Consider the following 20,963-nt stretch of genomic DNA (forward strand, 5'->3'; position numbering starts at 1 on the left):
GTTAAATGAATCAAATCAAAATACAGACATTAACCCAAAGAACAAATCGTCTGAAAATTCGGAAAATACAAATATTTCAGTTTCTGACATACAAATAAGTGATAAATCGGAAATTAAAATGAAAGCACCAATAATTCAGAATGAAGAAAAATTTCAAACGCCAAAAATTAAAAACAAAGCAATATCAGAGTTCACCGATCTCTCTATTAATGAAGATAAATCAAATTTATATCGAGTTAATTCCAAAGAAGATTTGGAAAACACAAATTTATCAGTATCAGAAGTGCAAATTATTGTCAATTCGGATACAGAAGCAAGTGAATCAAATTCCACAGAACACAAACAAATTATAAATGAAAAAGAAACTATTTCTTCATCTTCATCTAAGGAATCATCCCCAATTATAATTATACAAGATAAATCATCAAATTCTTCAGATAACAGTTTTAATCAAAGAGATATAATAAATGAAAATGATTTAAACTCTAATTCGCAAATTAACATAAAATCAGATTTAGAAACAGACAAACCAAACACTTTTATCAGTAATGACTCTATAAATGAAAAAAATTCATCGCTATTTGAATCGAATCAATCACTTATAGAACCAAATCAAATTCAGATATCTGCACATGATGAATCAGATTCTTCAGATATTAATTTTAATCAAAAAGATATTGAAAAAATGGGAAAGAATGAGTCCAACGTGCAAATAAATAATAAATCCGATTTAGATCTAAATAAATCAGACATCTCTATAAGCAATAACTCTATAAATGAAAACAATATAACTAATTCACAGTCATTTATAGAGTCAAAGCCAATTCAAATTTCATTTGACGATATATCTTCAAGCATCAGTTTTAATTCAGAAATTAGTATAAAATCAGATTTAGATACAAGCAAATCTCAGGTAGAAAATAAATCAATTTCTAATGCTCAAGAAGATCAAATGTCATTAAATAAATCAAATTCGCAATCAATGAAGACAAAATCACAAATATCTCTGCAAAATGAATCATCAAATTCATCAAGTGTTAATGATGTTATAGTGGAAGATGTAGAAAAGATAAATACTTCGAATTCCTCTTCACAAACGAGTTTAAATTCCAATTTAGATATAAATAATTCTGAGCAAGAACAATCATTTAAATTACCAACAAAAGAATCAAATTGGAATTATGATGCATCAAATACTGAATCAGTTATAGTCGAAGATTCAGAAGACATAAACATGTCAAGTACGAAATCTGATATCGGTAAAATTCCTAACATTAATAATTGTTCACATGAAGAACAAATACATTCAAATGAATCAAATCCAAATCAAACAGCTATTCAAGAAGATTCTTCAACTATTAAAACTGTTGAACATTTAGAAGAAGAAAAGACTTCAATAAAAGCAGACGCAGAGCATTTATCTTTTGGCGAAGACAAATCAAATTCGCCTGCAAATGAATACAAAGATTTGACTCTTCAATCAAACAATCAAAACTCTAAGGAAAATGAAACGCATTTATTCAACGAAAAACAATCAAATAACAAAGAAGAGATTCAACAAATGCAAAGTATTGAACAAGATAAATCACCCACAAAAAGTAATAATGAAAAACATCATTCACTATATTCTCCATTTGCAGAAGAAGATCAATTTCCAATTGATGAATATTCGATTTATAATGAAAGTAAATCCAAACCAATCGAAAAGAGCAAACATTTTCTTGACTTTAGTTTAACAGATGAATCAGAAATCAAATTGCACGAAAGTTTTTCTGAATATTCATCAAAATTATTTAAACAAACATCGGATTCAAGCGATGATAATATTTTTGCAAGTAATTTGGATAATGAAATTCTTTCATTGACTCCAATTAATAAATATAAACAAATGAAAACATTTAAAGAAAAGAGTTCAAGTGATTCATCAGAAAATAATAAAAATATTATAAATGAAAATATCGAAAAAAATTCGATTTCATCTGATAATGAAAAATTAAATATCGAAAATGAGTTAATAGATAATGAAAATAATTCGAAAAGTGATATTACTATTGATGAATATATGAAATCTTTTTTAAATAAAAGTAATTCAACATCACAAAATAAAGAAACAATAAAATTCGAATCTGAACAATTAAATTTAATTATAACTGAGGAATCGATCAAAATGCAAAATGAAAATTCAAGTAAAAATAATTCACCAAGTTCCCAAACTAATACGAAATTATTCTCAAATGATGACGGAATAGAATCATTTCTAAGGAATGAAACATTAGCGAAACAAAATGTTTCAAGTTCAACTGAAAGTAATGAAAACAAAAGCGAAGTTCCATATTTTATGAGTATCATAGATGATTCTTCAACAATGAATCAAAACATGAACAACAAAGAAACAAAATCTTCAACATCAATTGATGATACTAATGATATAATTGCTAATGATGAAATCGTAATTTCTGATACAGAAACATTAAATAAAAACATATCAAAACATGTCGAAAAGAATGTAATTAGTAATACAAAAGAAGAAGTTACTTCAAATAAAAGCTCAATAACAAATTCTGATGAAGAAAATGTTATTGTAATGAGCGAAGATATAATATCGGAATTGAATGATTCGAATGAAAGTATTTTTAGTAAAACAAAAACACAAACAAAATTATACGGATCTTCAATTAGCATTGGCTCTGATTCTAATTTCTTATCAGAGGAAGAAATGTTGGATCAAAGTATTTCTAGAATCGAGAAAAATGATCAAAAGAATAACTTAAGTATAAAATTAACTGATTCGTCAATTAACTTCGATGATATCAGTGACGAAAATGTAAATCCAAATACTAAAACCTCAATAACAAATTCTGAAGAAGAAAATGTTATTGTAATGAGTAAAGATTTAATATCAGAGCTAAATGAATCAAATAAAAGTTTTACTAATGAAGAAAACTTAGAAAATGGAAATGATGAACAAATTGTCTCAACAATAGAAATACCAAATTCAACAGAAATTTCATCTGTGAAAATGACTGATTCATCAATAAGTTTCACAGATGATACCACGACATCGAAAACAGAAACGCAAAATGAAAGTGAACAAAAACAATCGCAAAATGAAAATGATAACATTCAGATCGATGAAAAATCAAGTAATAAGGAAATTGTCAAGCCAACTTTAGTGTTAACAAATTCATCTGATAGTAATGAACAAAAAGCTTCTAATGAAAGTACGACAAATGATTTGCGCGATTGTCTTAATTCAGAGATTGAACAAGAAGAAAAATCAACGAAAACTTCAAGTGAAAATAATGTAAAAATTCTTGATGAAGAAGTTATTTCTAATACAAATTCATCAAATAAAGAAAAAGCTTCACAACAAAATGAAGCGCAATTAAATCTTAAAGAAAAAAGTTCAAATTCGGATGAAAATCCAAATCATTTAATAATAAAAGAACAAGTTGAATCTGAATCAGATTCTTCATTTGGTTTTTCGATAAGTGATGAATCATCATTTGATGAAAATTTAGATGAAAATGTATCAGAGAAAATTACTCAGTCATTTGAAATCCATGATAAAACAACATTAAACCCAAATCAGCAAGAAAATTTGTTTAATTCTGTTGTAACACTTCAAAGCGATACATCAAACATTCAAAATTCTGAGTCATTCAATTTGAAAGAGTCAAAAAGTCCAAATTCAGAGGTTTACAACCCAATGGTTGCAAACAAACCTAATAATTTAGCTATAACGCCACCAAGGCTTGTATCAACATCACAAGTTATACCAAAGAATAAATCACAAGATGAAAGCAATGAAAGCGTTCCAAAATATCGAGTTTCGTTTGTACAAGAATTTGTTAAACCACGAAAAATCGATTCGCCAATGCCAATAATACCAAAAAAGAGACAACAATTAAAGACATCATTCAATGAATCTGAAATACAAATGATTGATGATTATTTAAAGGCCGCACATGAAACTGATGTTGAAGATTACCATATGTTATCTAAAAGAGATGAAATTGTTCTTTGTAGAATTTTGCCAAAAGCAAAAGATTTAAGTCAAAATGAAGTCTACGATTTGATTTCAACAGAGTTAAATGTGTCGAAAAATGATCTTTCAGCTCATTATATATTCGCGAACATTTCAACTTTCTTTGGTAATCAATCAAAAACTTTGAACCCAATGCTTAAAACATCAAAACTTGATTTTTCTTCATTTGTTGAAAAAGAAGAAGAAGAGTCAGGTGATTCAGATCAATACTTTTAAGTTATTTCGGAAATGATATATGTTCAATTTTTATTTTAATAAAAATGTATTTATGAGTTCATTACCAAATTTTCTTTAATTTCTTTTCATTTTTGAAATTTGTGCAATTTGAGGTGAGATAAAGAAGCCGTTTATTTGATGATAAAAAGTGACAAGCATTGGACTTCGAAATCAACAAAATAAAATCTCTATTTGCTTCATATAACAATAAAACAAAATTAAAAGTCTTTAAGATCTTATCTCTTCAATGCGATAACTCAAGCCCCTTCTATCTACGATAAATGGGGCTTTCTTCAGTTGTTTCAGAAAACGATGAAAAGTTTTGAACAGTTCGGCTGATAATTGACTGCAAATGACGGTTTCCACCAAAATTGAAAAGATGGAACTAAGAGCTGTTCTCCCCATCACCCTGGTGTTACTTGGCCTTGGTTTCTTAACCACATTCATCTCAACATTCTTAGCATCATTTCTTGTCAAAGGAATTGTTGATGGCATAATCATTTTAATCATTTTACTTGTTTTGGCAGGACTTTGCTTATTCCTTGCCTTCTTCCACAACGACAATCCTACAAGCCGTACAGTTTACATCATAGCTGCCATTTCTGCAATATTTGGTGGAGTTGTTGCAATCTCACTTCCAAAGACATTCCACATTCTTAGCCATTACTTGAACAGAACCGTCGTATACTTCATTATAATTGCTGGCGTTGAATTGTCCGTATGTGTATTCTGGCCATATTTGACCAACATGTTCGCACCAACTGCACTTGAAGCAGCTTCAATCGACAGGGTTCACGAAGCAATCCTCTACATCACATCTAACCTTATCACATCATTCGTCGCAGCTCTTCTTGTTTGCGTAAATAACTCAGTAATTGGCAGAAGAATTGCTATTTCCGTTGCCGCATGGTTCATTGGAGGAATTATCTCAGCAGTCATTGGTCTTGTGATTGCTACAAAGAGTGGTGTTTCTAGCGGCGCTACAGGTGGTCAAGAAACACAATCAATCAACGCCACAACTGACTATGACAAAATTGGTTAAACCATTCTCATAACTCTTTTTTTGTTTCAGTGGTAATTTGTGTTGAAATCGTCTGAAAGTGAAATTTGTGTAATCGATCAAACGATTTTCTTTTTGTCACACCATCTATAATAAACAGAATTGATGGTGAGTTGCAGAGCCAAAATGAACTTGATTTTAGGTGCTTAGATTGAATTGTAAATTGTCGAAATCTTTTTCTGTTAGGAGCATTCACTTGGATTAGAAGTACAATTTAGTGTATATGATTTATTTGCGTTTCACTGACATATTTAGTTTTTTGGTGTTTTTTTAGTAGACGTTTACTTTGCTAAAATCCTTTAAAATTTTCTTTTCTTATCATGCAAGGGGCGATAGGGTATAAAAGCAAAAAAGCTATTGCCCCTACTTCAAAGAGTAAAGAATTAAGAAGTGAAAATGAAGAAGTATTGTATTTTCAAGAACTTCAAATCCAAATTGAAAATCAAAATTCTATTGAAATAGAGAAAGCGCTCAGTGTAATTACAGAATTTTGTAAAAGGAATCAAATTGAAGAAATACCAAATATAAAAATTGTTTATGATATCATTAATCTTTTATCACCAGATACACCCATAAATCTGATTATCCAAACGTTAAAGCTTCTTCAAGCAATATTTAGTCATGAATACAATCAAATAACACAACTTTTCATTCAGGCAAATATCGTCGAAAAAATCATTCAATTATGTTCCAATCCATCTTTAGAGTGTGAGTGCCTTAAATGCATTTGTAACATTTCTGGAGGGTCTCAAGAAGATCTTTTGAAAGTTAAAGAAGTATTTACTTTTGATGTAATCTCCAATGTAATTAATGAAACTAACTCATTTTTCTATTGCAGAATCATTCGAAACATTTGTTCTCAACAATTAAATATTGAAGATTGTTCAAAAGTATTTATTCTCATTTCTCGAATCTGTCAAATCACATCCATTGAGTCCCAAAAAGAACTACTGTGGTCAATTTATCATCTCCGTAAGTCATGCCCACCAAATGTTTGGGGTCAATCGATATTATCTTCTGGTCTCATTAATTTCCTTAATTCATGTTTAGTTCTTAACAATCCATCTCTTTGCCAGATTTCTCTTAGTTGTATCTTCTTTTATCTTCATAATTTCCAACGCACGGCTTTTAATGACGAAATTATATTTCAGTTAATTTTGTCAGATTCGATTGAGGAGCGAACACTTGGTCTTTGGGCCGCCGGGGAAATGATAACGATTGATGAAAACTATACGTTTAAGCTATTAGATGATAATATTCTTGGGAATATAATGCAAATGATAAACTGTGCGACATATGATGCGAAAAACGACGCCGTTTATCTTCTGTCGCGAATAGTATCAAAACATTACATTGAGGATTTTATTGAGGATAATGAGGTCTTGCAAATACTAATTGAGTTTCTAAGTGGCGATAACGATTTGATGGTAACTTTGAGCGTGCTCGAGGCAATTAAAACTGTGCTGGAAAGTCACGACGACTTGGATCACTTGGTGCAGGACGAATTCACAATTTCTGTTCTGGAGGAGTTGGCAGAAAGTGATAATGATGAAATTGCAAGCTGTGCAAGTTACATCCTTGATGAGTTTGTTTATGAAGACACTGAATAAAACTGTATGTATTTTAACATATTAAATACTTTTTTTAAGCAATTTACTCAATATGATTCTTTATGCTAAAAATGTTTTAATTTCATGAAAATTGTTTATATATTCACTTCTTAATTTGTTTCTATATTCACTTCTTAATTTGTTTCTATATTCACTTCTTCATTTGTTTATATATTCACTTCTTCATTTGTTTATATATTCACTTCTTAATTTGTTTATATATTTACTTCTTCATTTGTTTATATATTCACTTCTTCATTTGTTTATACATTCACTTCTTCATTTGTTTATATATTCACTTCTTCATTTGTTTATATATTCACTTCTTCATTTGTTTATATATTCTCTTCTTCATTTGTTTATATATTCTCTTCTTCATTTGTTTATACATTCACTTCTTCATTTGTTTATATATTCACTTCTTCATTTGTTTATATATTCTCTTCTTCATTTGTTTATATATTCTCTTCTTCATTTGTTTATATATTCACTTCTTAATTTGTTTATATATTCACTTCTTAATTTGTTTCTATATTCACTTCTTCATTTGTTTATACATTCACTTCTTAATTTGTTTATACATTCACTTCTTAATTTGTTTCTATATTCACTTCTTCATTTGTTTATACATTCACTTCTTAATTTGTTTCTATATTCACTTCTTCATTTGTTTATACATTCACTTCTTTAATTGTTAAATATCAAATGAATTATAAAACGCATTTACATAAATATTTATTGTTTATTATTATCATTTTCCTTTTCGACTGAGTCCATTTCCTCGATAATGCTCAAGTTCTCCTGCAGCGCCTTCAGTATCTCCTCCTCCATCTCCGGGAACACTCTCACCGCCTCCTGGAACACCGGCACGACGACAATTTTGTAGTGCGCCTTCACCACCTGCACGCGGGAGCTTATTTGCCTCCTGTCCATGAGCGGGTCGACCTGCATTCCGAGCCTCCGCTCCATATCTCCCTGGAGATACTTTTCGTCCCTCAGCATTTGGTACCAATAATTTGTTATGTTCCATTTCCTTATTGCGAATGACAAGTCGCCCATCAACATCAGCAACTGCAGTGCGAACAATCGATGGTTCTTATTGTTTACGAAATCGAAACTTTTAATTGACGAAAGTTTAATTAAAAACTTCTGTAGTTTCGAATAATCAGTGATCAATATACAGTTTATAATGATTTGCTTTAGCTCAATCAATTTGTTGTAATAACTAAAGCAATCTTGCACAAGTTGCACACTCACTGACGCAGAATTACTTTCGATCGGATGACGGTCATTGTACGTGAGAGAGATCTGCGAACACGTGTGGATTTGGAATAAGTTGTTCGTTCCGGGATGCTCAATGTCATGCAGTAATGCTGACAACAAAAGTCCAATAGTTTCGGTGTCGCTGAATTTGATACTTTGGATTTTGGTTAAGATGTAAGTGGTGAATTGTAAGCAGTCGCAGCTGCGGCGGAAGTTGTTGAACGGATTCGGGTTGTGGCGCTGTAACGCAAGCTTGAGGAAGTGCTCGAGTTCGCCTGGCTTAACGCCAATGATGGAAGTGAAGTTAGACGTGGTCAGTAAGTCGTTGGCTAAGTTGATCAGAAGAGATTCTTTGACATTCCATGAGTTGAAGTGAAGTTGCAATAAATTGGGCCCGTAATTAAGTGATTGAAGTTGGGATACTTCGGTAAGGGGACGCTCAGGAACTGGTACTGGTGCACCAAAACGTTTCCGAACAGTAGGAACGGTGATTGGTGTGACTGTAGATCCGGAATTAACACCAAATTGGGTGGCAAAATAACTTTGCATCTTGGCAGGAACTTGTGGACGTGGTAGAAAGGGCTGGGGTTTGTTTTCTTCAAGGTTTTTGAGTTTGGTGATGGACTGTGAAATTATTTGGGCAGCATCTGGTGGAAGTGATGGATTGTTAAGAAGAGCTTCAAGGGAGGTGGTGATGTCTTGAATGGGCGTTTGGATGGATTGAGTTAAACTGGTCTTAAATTGTTGGATTTGTTTGGTAAGGGCAGTGGAACTAACAATTTGATTTTGAACTTTAGCTGCTGCTGCTTGTTGTTTACGTTTAAGCCAGATATTAGCATAAATGTTCTTAAGAACTTGTGGTGAAAGTGGTTTAATCATATAATCATCAGCACCCTTAGCGAGACAGTTAAAAACTATTTCATATTGATCATTAGACGACATCATAATAATGGGAATTTGAGAAAAACGTGGATCTGATCGAGCAGCTGAAAGAAATGTTGGACCATCCATAACTGGCATCATAACATCACTTAAAATTAAATCGATATTCACTCCTGTATTTAATATATCAAGGGCTTCTTTGCCATTGCATGCATTTGTTGCCTTATATCCGAGTGAAACTAGAGATTTTGATACAACAGTGAGTTGCATTGCGTCATCATCAATTACCAAAATGTGTACATCATCTCTGGTAAATGGTAAAGCCATTTTTTATTTTAGAAAAAATATTCTTTGTCGGTTTCATTTCACATTTCGAATTTATTGAAAAAGCACGTGTTGTAAACGGTTATCTGTAGAATTTTTTGATTCAAAAAAAACACGCATATTTATTATTATCTATGATTTTGTTAAATTTAACCATATGTTTCGAATTAAGTTTAATTTTTCAAGTTGCTTATATGAAAGAGTCATCTTTAAAATCGTGTAAACATTAACTCAAGTATTTTATATATTTTTTGTTGATACAATATAAAATTTGGCAACAATTATTTAACAACGAGTTTAATATTCTTACTATAAACTTCAAGTAAAATCAAGCAGTATTGGTATTCTATTTTACTATGGATAGATATTTTTCATGTTGTTAGATTTGAGATTAGTTCAAAACAAAAAATCATTTTCAACAAAACATTTTATTTTTACTTACAAACATATTTTCTTTTCTATATTTTTATTTTCGCGTAGACACCCTTCACCATAATCCAATCCCCATCTCAAAGAATTATGGTAACTATCTTTATAATCATCGAATCCTGCCTTTTTAATTAATTCGACGTCTTTAATCGATTGATATTCTGTGCATTTGTTTGGCCCGTGATATATGTGATACACCGGCGGATTGAAGTTATATGTTATTGAGTACGGGAACTTACTAAACAAGTAATACAGAAAGTTATCCCACGTACAGAATCCGACTTCGAAATCTGGAATCGTCGACAAATTAAATCTTTTCTGGTGCTTCGAAAAGATAAATATATCACCGCCACCTTCGCAGCGATAAAGCGCAAAACTTTTTGAAAGTTGTTCATCGATTGTTGAATAATTAAAGTCGAAAACAGTTTCATTGAATTCGATAATGTTCATTCGCGCAATACCAATAAATGTTTCTTCTTTAAATTTATTTAGAAGTTGAAGAGTAACATTAACAAATGTCTCGGAAATAATTATGTCGGAATTAATGAACGCAATATAATCCGTTTGTGCAAATTGGTGACCTTTGATAAACCAATCGCGAATTAATGGATTCCCATGTGGACCTGTTTGAAGTGGCTCATCACATATTTTGATTTTCGGTGAATAAGAATGTTTCATTGTATCATTAAGTTCGTGTGTAAATAGAACAACTTGAACTTCGGGATTATGAATCCATGAATTAACAGCAAACTTGTGAATTTTATAATGAAGAGAACTAAACCTGGGCGACGGAACTGTAATAAATGTGATGGTAGGATATGTAAATGAAATTAATTTTTGATTTGATTTTAAAAAAAAAATTAAATCATTTAATAAACAAATAAAAAGACAAAAAATAGGAATGCTGGTGAGAAGGAAGAGCATAATCTGACGTTTCAGTTTATTTTTATTTTCTGTTCTGATTTTAATTTCCTGCATATGAACGTTTAAGTGTACGTTTAAAAGCGGTTTGTGGATAAATTTGATCGCGTCGACGGTTTTGATTGTCATATAGAATTCATCGATTTTTGATAGAAAAAAAAATTGACATAATTGCAAAATTTTTCCTCTGGCTTATTTATTGGGTTTATATAGCAACTCATAAGCAAAACGAATTTTTGTGATTTTTTTAAATGGATTTGTTGTTGCTCCAATAATTTTTTTGTTGCATTTCAGTAAAAATTTTGATGTATATCTCGTCTCTTCTATTTAGGATTCTAAAAATCATTCATAACAAGTGGTGTTCTTGTAGTGTTGCTTTTATATTTGAAAAAAAAATTATTGATATATCTACATGAATAATTTATTGGAACCGCAAAAAATATATCGAACAATATTAATAGAGGGTAGGAAATAGTGTTTGGAGTAAGTGGTTTCATAGAACATACGCTTAATGTTTTGACAAGACTTTCCATAAACACAACGATAAAAAAAATTGATAAAAAATAGTTATATCGTATTTGACAACGCAAATAATATTCAAAATATTATAAATTTATTCTGAGAATGAAACCAAATAAGTGGATTAAATCCAACAATTTTTCGAATATAACACCAAAATATCTCCTAATTATTATGTATTTATTTTAAATTAAAAAATCAAACATTTTTATTTTAGAAATGAGAAAATGCATGATATGACAAAATATTTTTTTCTCAATTTTTTCGTCTTCATTGTTTTAATTCACATCAGACGATCGAATTTCATTCATTTAGCATGAACGATGATGTATAGGGTGTCTGTGTATTGTATACTTTATTTACCGTTTTTACGTTTTGATAAAGTATACAATTTTATTATCACCCCTTAGGGGTGCCCTTCTATCGTAATGTTCATCGCACAATCAGCCAAACAGCAAGTGACCAGAAATTCAATTAAAAAGTTCAATTTAAAGGCCGTTTTTTGAATAGCCGACAAGTATTAAGGGAGTGTGTTCGAATTTTGGTTTTTGAAAGCTGATTTTGAAAATCTTCACTTCTCCCGCATGAACCCAGAAAGCACGCCTCTTCTTTCTAAGCCTATATTACTATTTGTAAACCCTGCAAGTGGTGGAGGCCTTGGTTTAAGATTAATGGAACTCTTAGCTAATGTAAATAATGTTTATATTGTTCAACTTCCTTCAGAACAAAATACATGGCCAGAAAAATATTCTAACGTAGTTGGCAATCCTGAATTACGAGCTGCTGTTGCTGGTGGTGATGGATCAGTAAATTGGGTTGTAACATTATTATCAAATTATTATACGGGTTCATTTCGCCCACCATTAGCAGTTATTCCATTTGGTACTGGAAATGATATGAGCCGTTCTCTTGGATGGGGAAAAGGAATGTCCAATTCTCATTTATTACAAATAGGTCGTCTTATAGAAAACATAGAAAGTTCCACGCATATAGAAGATGTTGATGTGTGGTCTGTCACTATCCATGACAAGATCAAAAACGAGACCAAAACCAGTCAAATGATAAATTATTTATCATTTGGCACAGATGCAGCTATAGCTGTTGACTATGAAGGGATCAGACGTTCATGCCAGCCCTTCCTTTGTTGCCAGTGCATGTCACAGTCGCTTTTTGTCCCAGCAGGAATATTGAATATGTGTGGAAAACGTGACTTAAACGAGTACATGTCAGTTGATTTGGTTGGCCTTGATGGCTGGAATGAAGATGTTCCACAGAGGATGAAAAATTCCAACGGCGACAAAACTCTAATTTTTATGTCATCGAAGACGATATATGGAGGAAAGAGCATATGGAAGGGACAGTCACCACAGATGATGAACGACGGGAAATTCGAGGTTATATCCAACGGCGGGCTCATCAAAGTTTCACTTGTCAATATCAATGTAAACTTATCGCATTCGTACGGACAGGCGTCTGCTGCAAGAATTGAGACGTTTGAGCCGTGCTTTTATCAGATCGACGGTGAGGGATCATCGATGAACAATCCGGCGATATTTGATTTGGTACACATGGGCACATATCCACTTCTTTTTAATATGAAATAAACAGAAACTATGTAACTGATTAACTGTTTGCAAACTGAGTAAATTATTTTTGGTATTATGATAATTGTTGTGAAATCATCAATTAGAATATGAATAATTGTTCGCGTGTTCGTGGATTAGTATGTTCTTTTTCATTTAAGACAAATGAAAGTGTGTGAACAAATGAATTATTTAATGTTCTAGTCATGAATATAAAAATATATTTTGGAAATCTTGTTATCAAATCTTAGATATCTAAGATTTTCTATAGAAATGATAAACTTCAGTCCAATGAAATCATCTCTCTTCTAAATGAATTTTTTTTTATTTTCTTTCTTGGTAAGCATTAATTAATGATTTGTGTATCATTTTTTCATTTTTTATTAAGATAAATTTCCAAATTTTATTTACTGTTTCTATATATTATTAAAATTTAAAAAAAAGTTTGCACTAACTATATTAGAAGAATTAAAATTTTATAAGTAAATCATAACAACCAGCTCACCTCATGTTTTTTTTTTTTTTTTTTATTTGTTTTTTTAATTACAAAGTTTTCTTTTTTCCTTTCTTTTTCATTTATCTTTTCTTCTCCCTTCTCCATTTTTAATTTTTCCCTCTTTTTTTAGTAATTGTTTCTTTCTAATTTTTTATTTTAGAATAATAAAGGAAACAAAATGTTGTAATATTAAATACTTTTTATATTAGGGTATTACTTTACTATAAATATCAGTATTTATAAAAAAAAAATAAATTTTATAATACGAATATATACTCTATATTTTATATGAATATCTGATAACAAAATACATTTATGAATATATAATTCGTTTTGAAATGTGATTTTCTTCAATGGCTCTATTTAAAACATAAATTGATATATTAATTTTGTTTTTATTCAACAATTATTAGACTTGGTACAATTGTCACTTTTCTTGTATTAGAATAAAATTAAAAATAATAATGAAAAAATACTTACGCCAAAAGCAAGCTGGACAGTTTTTGAAGCAGCTTTTGATGGAAAAGAATTTGATGTAATATTTGAATCTGTGAATGAAATAGAATATATGATAGAATTTGTATATGTTGATGGTGAAGATGTATTTGCATTTGTAATTGTGTTCGAATGTGTAAATGTGATCGATTCAGGAATTGTGCGTGTTGGCCATGGACCACATTTTTCGATTGTGGATCCAATTGATACATTGAATTTACCGAATTTTGTTGAATTATAAGAATCTAATGTCATTACATATTTGAGAGGAGTTTCATCAAATGCTTCTTCATCAATTTTAGGTTCTGAGTGACCTTTATAATAAACACAAGTTAGAGATTGACATTCAAAGAATGCACGATGTCCAATTGAAACCAGATTTTCACCTATAATAACAACTGATAGATTAAAACAATGTGCAAAAACTACTCCATTGAGAATAGTTATTGAATTTGGAATTTCGATCTTTTTAAGAGATTTGCAAAAGCCGAATGCACCAGCCTCAATTGTAGTTATGTTATTTCCAAAGGTGACATCTGATAAATTAAAACAACGAAAAAATGCATAACTTCCAATTGTAGTGAGTGAATTTGGTAATTTAATTTGCACAAGTGAACAACCTGAAAATGCTTCCGCGCCAATACTGGTCAGTTTTTCGTTAAAAATTACTTCCGATAAGTTGTGGCATACATAAAACGAATAACTTCCAATAATTGTCAGTGATTGAGGGAATTTAATTCTTCTAAGTGATGAACAATGCATAAATGAAAAATTATAAATTTTAATCAATTTTTCATTGAAAATAACTTTTGATAATTTAATGCAGTTATAAAATGCGTTTTCACCAACTGTAGTAACATTTGGGCCAAAGGTAACATATGACAAATTTGTGCAACTAAAAAATGTATCATTACCAATATGAGATAATGAATTTCCAATTCGAACAGTTGCTAGATTACCCCACCCACTAAATGCATCGGGTGGAGTTGAAGTAATATTATCACCGATAATCAAAGTTAATGTTTCTTTTTTGTAGGTAGATGCATTATTAAAATCTTCCATGGTTTCTATTGTAAGTGTTTTTGTTTGATTATCAAATTTTCCAAATGTGGGTACTATTAGATAGTAAAATATCAGAGCAATCATTCTTAATACTACGAAAATAAAATAATTGTGAAAATGATGTGAGTCCAAAAAATAGGACACAAAAGTATTATTCTAAGACAAATACTTTATTTCAAAAATTTCACTTCAAAAAAGAAATTACTACTGATAAATATCTTCAAAATGAAAATAAATATTAAGATAAATATGGAAGTTTTCTTTGATTTTAATGATGTACATTATGATTATGTATTATCGATTAAGAAATAATACTGTTAATACTGTTAAACCGTAGTTCAAAATCAAATAAAAGGAAAATAAACTATAAAGATTTTATTATTTTTATGAATAAAATATTTTATAATATTATGACTTTGTTTCTTGTGACAAGTAAAAATAGCTTATTTTTTTTTGGCAAATATGTTTTTTTACGAATGTATTCATTTTTTAAAAAAATCAATGTATTGAAATTCAGATCAATTTCTCAACACATTATTTTAAAGTTAAATTTCTTTTTAAAAGAAAAGAATTGATTTTATGTATTAAGTATTTGGAAAAATAAAAATTAAAAAGATGGCAAAGGGATATTTTTATAATTTGAACTCATTAACGAAAAAATTGATGTTATATGATATGATAAAAAATTTGTGTCACGAATAAAATAGACATCAAACATCGGATTGGAAATTCAAATTTTTAAAAATAATTATGTCATTCCTTTTGATGTACTTATTCCTCAAGCAAAAAGTATCATTTGATACAGCAAATGGTCATATTACAATTCAAAGAAATATGAACACAAATCCAATTACTAATGGATGGTATTATATATGGCTTAATGAAAATTATAATTCTGAATTTTAGTTTCGATATCAATTGGAAAGATCAAATATGGTTTATAAGAATGTATATAAACAATATCTAAAAAAATCTGATTGTGAATCTATCTTTTATAAAAGATATGGCAACATTACGTCCAATCTTACCAAAGGATAAGATATCACCGATTTTATCAAACAATATTATCGTTCAAACTTCTGAAAATGCCGAACTTAGAAACACATCAGCATTTATTATTTATAAAATGAAAAATAATTTATATCATGTGGAAACTAAATCACCTAATGAAACAGCCGAAATTCTTTCAAGGAGCCCAGAAGTATGTAATATTTCTGATGCTAAAACTAGTTATACTAAAAAAACTTATGAAGAATGGGGTGTAGTTATGAATGGTGCAATTTATCATTCCATTCGGGATTCGGACGCAATTAATCTTATATATGGTATCAATAATTTAGAGAAACATAATCTTAACGGCATGAAGCAAGTCATTTCAATTATTGGAAATCCTATTGATTGGACTCATCCATTTCTCTCTAATAATGATAACCCAATTCCATTCGATACCATTACTTCAAAACATAGTAAATTTGTATTTTATCATCCCAAATATTGTTATGATGGTGAATTTACAAACGAATCTAAATTTCAAAAGGCAATGAAAAAAGAAAGAGGTACTTATATTGCAAATATGCTCACAGGTAAATATAAAAATCCTTCAAATGATGATTTCAAGAATATTATTCCAGATGCTAAAATTGCATATATGGGTGGATTATCAATGTGTAATATGCTTTTATTTGATATTGAAAAAATAATAAATAAAATTAAAGAAATAGGATCATATGTCCTTGTAAGTAATTGGGTATCATTTGTAAATAATATATTAATTAATAATGTATATAACAAATTAGCAGCTAAAAATTCTGATATTCTTCACATATATAGTTATATTGGATTACCTTTTATTGGATCGCCTGCAACTTGTTTGTTTATGATTCTGATAAAAATTGTTACATAAATAAAGATTCAAATTAATCATATATCTTTGGAAATATTATGAAGATATCTTCAAAAAAAAAAAAAAAAAAAAAAGAAATCGAAATTAATGATAACATGAAAATTGTAATTTTATTTCTATTTCAAGAAATGCTCACAATTCTTTATGTGCTTTGCTTGCATCGACACCATTACGTATCCCTAATGTGGATAATCAAATTATTTCACATAAAAAATGAAATATTTTACTCAACAATTTCGTCATATCCAATTGTCTTCGTCTTCTTTCGCGAGCTCTTCCACTATACTGTCGACATCGTCGTACTGCTTTGTCGTTGACGTCGTTGTCTCCTTAAACTGCAGCTTCACGCTCGACTTTTCCTTTCTGTTATTACTTTTCACCAAAAAACGTAACAGCTGCGACGACAATCAAAACGAATGCGACGGCGCCGCAGATTATTCCGATCAGCGCCGCAGTTGTCATTCCGCCCGATGCATCACTTGGACTCAGATACACATACGTGAAGAAGTTCGAGTAATAGCTATAATATGTCGAATATACAATGACTGTGTAACTGTAGTATATGAAATTTGTTTCAACATAAGTTATCATCGAATTACTCAAATAATACGAAAGCGTTTGCGTGCCAAGCGCAGAATACGTCAGCGAATATGAAACAGACAAAGTAACTGTCAATGTAAACGAAAACGTCTGCGAAATATCGCCGCGAAGTGAAGCAGCGAACGTGTTCGAACTAGAGAATGTGTTCGACTGCGCGAATGGAAGCGTCGGCATCGGCGCGCAGCCTGCAACTGTTGTATCAATGCAAACAGCTAAAGTTCCAAAACATTTATCTTTATATTCACTCAATACCATTACTTGTGTAGCCGTAACATTAATGAAAGCACCATTTTCAACGTTTGGTTCTTGCGTTCCATAAAAATAAATGCAATTTAGCATTACACAACACTCAAATGCATAACCCCCAATCTCTTTTACATTTTCACCGATGATAACATTATATAAATTGAAGCAATTGTAAAAAGCAGAAGCTCCAATTGATGTAACTGACGAAGGAATTGTAACATTTGCCAATTTAATACAGTTTGAAAATGCAGAATCCCTAATCTCTTTTACATTTTCACCGATGATAACATTATATAAATTGAAGCATTTGTAAAAAGCAGAAGCTCCAATTGATGTAACTGACGAAGGAATTGTAACATTTGCCAATTTAATGCAATTTGCAAATGCAGAATTTCCAATCTCTTTTACATTTTCACCGATGATAACATTATATAAATTGGTGCAATTGTAAAAAGCAGAATTTCCTATTGATGTAACTGCCGAAGGAATTGTAACATTTGCTAATTTAATGCAATTTGCAAATGCAGAATTTCCTATTGATGTAACTGACGAAGGAATTGTAACATTTGCTAATTTAATGCAATTTGCAAATGCATAATTTCCAATTTCTTTTACGTTTTCGCCAATTAAAACAGTTTCCAAATTACTGCAATCACTAAAAGCAGAAATTCCAATTGATGTAACGAAATTTCCGATGTAAACATACTGCAGTTTTGGCCATTTACTGAATTGTGAATTTGGAATTCTAAAACTTCCATCAATTATAACACTAACAATTGTATCATTATTGTCACCAGTAAAATTACTTTCAGAATATATCAAAAGTGTTTCGTTTTCTGGAATATATTTCTGAATTGCAAAAGCGAAAAATGAAATAAAAAGAAATGGAACACATTTGTTTTCATTGTTTTTCTTTCCGAAAGTATTTTTCAGTGAAAATTTTGTTTCAAGAAATATTTTTTTGAAAAATGAAATTATTACAACAAAAAATACTAAAAATTTCTCATAAATTAAACATGCGGAAAGGGAATAATACATAGAGAGTGTGCTCTTGCTGTTGGGTGAATATGTTTTGAGATAAGTCGATTGTGAAATTTGAAGATGTGTACAAAATGGAACAAAATTGGCTGGCCTAAATTGAAATGTAGGAAGTCCTGGTAACATTAAGTTATGAATGAATCTTGTTTTGGAGAAATAAAAATGATTGAATGCTTTATAAGTGTTGATAAAAGAATGAACCAAATTTTTAACAGTATCATAAAAGTGGATATTCATAAAGCAAGAGCCTCTTTTGTATATGCGTATATTTTTAGTTTCGTCTTTGTGAATTGGCAAAAATGAAAATTGATTAAAAAATTTTTTTATAACATTGCTTGGAATGGAAGCATGAAATGAAAGAAGAGGAAGAACTGAGTAGATTGTTAAAGTACAAATCATTTAACTACAAAAAACTATAAAGTCGAAATAAATCTTTCAAAAGGTATCTGGAAGCTTCAAATGTGTTGCAGGAAAGAAAATTTGAGATAAAACAGGCTTAGCAGAACTTTGTAGAAAATAAAAGAAAAAAAGATAAAGATGTTTTGGCTCCAAATGTACAATAACCGTCGTAATTTGACTATACAATGCGCAATTGCATTGGAATTATCTTTACTTAATGAAGAAGATTCTCTTCGACTTAAAAAAGACGTTTATATTTAATGTAAACATAACAAAAAGATAAGTCGACCGTTAAAAAACCAATAGCATCAATTTTTATTTTACAAGTGGTTTGAAAACATATATCATCTTTATTTGTTTTTGATAGTCATTTTCATAACCGTGTCTTTAAGCAGATTTACTTATTGAAGAATGTTATTTTGGAGATTTACAAAAACAAAAAATAATTTTTACTGAATAGTATTTGCAATACAATTATTTCAATGTTCAATAAATTATTGCAAAGAATCTAACCAGGTAAACTTCAAATCAGGAATACTTTACGGTTGATTTTGAGGTAGTATTATGTAAATTATTCAATTTTCTCATCGTTATTTGCGACCGTTATAAAGAGTACGTTAGATTAATGAGCGAACGTTTGTCACCAAATGACCGTTAATCTGCATGATGAGGAGAAAATAAATATCTTGTTTTTAGGCCTTATTCCACATCGTAATTAAAAATTATTACATATATATTTTTTCTAGCTCTGCTAGTCTTCTTGACATAATTGACACAGCTCTTTCCATCTCACTAAGTCGCTCAGAAACCTCTAAAACGAACTTATTTGCCGTGACAAGGAATTGTGTTGCAGCTGTTGGGTCAAATGTTTCATCATATATAAGTCGTGGAATTTCAATCTTTTCGCCTTCGATAGGTTTATTAGGAATTTTCAAGCGTGATGGTACTGCTTTCTTGGTGAGTTGATATGATTTTTCTTCTTCTTCTTCAATAGTTTCTAAAGGTTCTTCCTCTTCATCTAGATCAGCTAATTCTTTTTTCATTAATTCTTCTTTCTGTTTTTGACGTTCTTCACGTTTCCGTATTCTCTCTTGTCGAGCTTCCTCTTTTTCTTTTACATAATTTTGGTATACTTCCATCATGTGTTCAGATTGAAGATAACTTTGTAACTTTTCGCAGAGATCTGGTTTACGAAGACTGTTAAGATCCGCTGAAGTACAAATCTTGAGAACTCGGACAATGATTCTAAGTTCATGAACAGAAATTCGATCTGAAAGTATCCCTGGATCGATGATTGCTTGAGGATATAAATTACCATAAAGACGAATTATATTCATTTCAATTTGTTCTGGAGTGTGTTGTGATTCAAATCCATTTTTGTTTGCTAATCCAGGTTTTCTAAGTCCTGATTTAGGTGGTGGTGCTCGTTTAGATGATGAACGCGAAGCGCGTGTACGTTTTCCTTGAGGCTTTGCTTCATTCTTTTTTTCTAATTCTTCATCTTGCTGTTTTTCATCATCCTTATTGTTCATTCCATATGTTCAAACAGAGTTATTCAAATCATGATTTCGAAAAATGAATTCTTCGAAAGAGATATACAATTTATGAAGCAAAAATCAAAATTATATTGTTTTTTCACATTGCCTTGAAATTATTCATTGAAATGATTCATATGTTTAAAAGATCTTTACTTATTTCGATTTGATTTAAAAACACATTTATCTTGGGGATACGCATCATGGAAATATAAAATCTTTCCTAAATTTATCACATTAAAATATTAATTATCACGTTCAATATTCTTCATTAGCACACACACATCACACACGAAAAATGAATGAGTTCAAAAAGTTTTATTTTTACTTGACT

At 30.2% G+C, this 20,963-nt stretch overlaps 6 protein-coding genes across 6 annotated transcripts; 3 read left to right on the forward strand and 3 right to left on the reverse strand.

Annotated features, from left to right (window-relative positions):
- Positions 1-3,019: 3,019 nt before the first annotated feature.
- Positions 3,020-4,264, forward strand: GO595_004540 (uncharacterized protein; the record flags this gene model as incomplete). The annotated part of the gene is made up of 1 exon (XM_067917683.1): positions 3,020-4,264. One exon carries the CDS (start codon positions 3,020-3,022, stop codon positions 4,262-4,264), a length of 1,245 nt encoding a protein of 414 aa, XP_067775122.1.
- Positions 4,265-4,643: 379 nt separating this feature from the next.
- Positions 4,644-5,306, forward strand: GO595_004541 (uncharacterized protein; the record flags this gene model as incomplete). The annotated part of the gene is made up of 1 exon (XM_067917684.1): positions 4,644-5,306. One exon carries the CDS (start codon positions 4,644-4,646, stop codon positions 5,304-5,306), a length of 663 nt encoding a protein of 220 aa, XP_067775123.1.
- Positions 5,307-7,669: 2,363 nt separating this feature from the next.
- Positions 7,670-9,406, reverse strand: GO595_004542 (cAMP phosphodiesterase; the record flags this gene model as incomplete). The annotated part of the gene is made up of 1 exon (XM_067917685.1): positions 7,670-9,406. One exon carries the CDS (start codon positions 9,404-9,406, stop codon positions 7,670-7,672), a length of 1,737 nt encoding a protein of 578 aa, XP_067775124.1.
- Positions 9,407-11,856: 2,450 nt separating this feature from the next.
- On the forward strand, positions 11,857-12,876 carry GO595_004543 (diacylglycerol kinase 2; the record flags this gene model as incomplete). The annotated part of the gene is made up of 1 exon (XM_067917686.1): positions 11,857-12,876. One exon carries the CDS (start codon positions 11,857-11,859, stop codon positions 12,874-12,876), a length of 1,020 nt encoding a protein of 339 aa, XP_067775125.1.
- Positions 12,877-17,180: 4,304 nt separating this feature from the next.
- On the reverse strand, positions 17,181-17,750 carry GO595_004544 (uncharacterized protein; the record flags this gene model as incomplete). Its single annotated transcript, XM_067917687.1, has 1 exon — positions 17,181-17,750. One exon carries the CDS (start codon positions 17,748-17,750, stop codon positions 17,181-17,183), a length of 570 nt encoding a protein of 189 aa, XP_067775126.1.
- Positions 17,751-19,819: 2,069 nt separating this feature from the next.
- On the reverse strand, positions 19,820-20,626 carry GO595_004545 (uncharacterized protein; the record flags this gene model as incomplete). The annotated part of the gene is made up of 1 exon (XM_067917688.1): positions 19,820-20,626. The coding sequence occupies one exon, from the start codon at positions 20,624-20,626 to the stop codon at positions 19,820-19,822; it is 807 nt and encodes a 268-aa protein (XP_067775127.1).
- Between the last annotated feature and the right edge of the window lie 337 nt (positions 20,627-20,963).

Source organism: Histomonas meleagridis (genome assembly GCF_020186115.1).
Source record: "Histomonas meleagridis strain 2922-C6/04-10x chromosome Unknown contig_27, whole genome shotgun sequence".
NCBI classification, from domain to species: Eukaryota; Parabasalia; order Tritrichomonadida; family Dientamoebidae; genus Histomonas; species Histomonas meleagridis.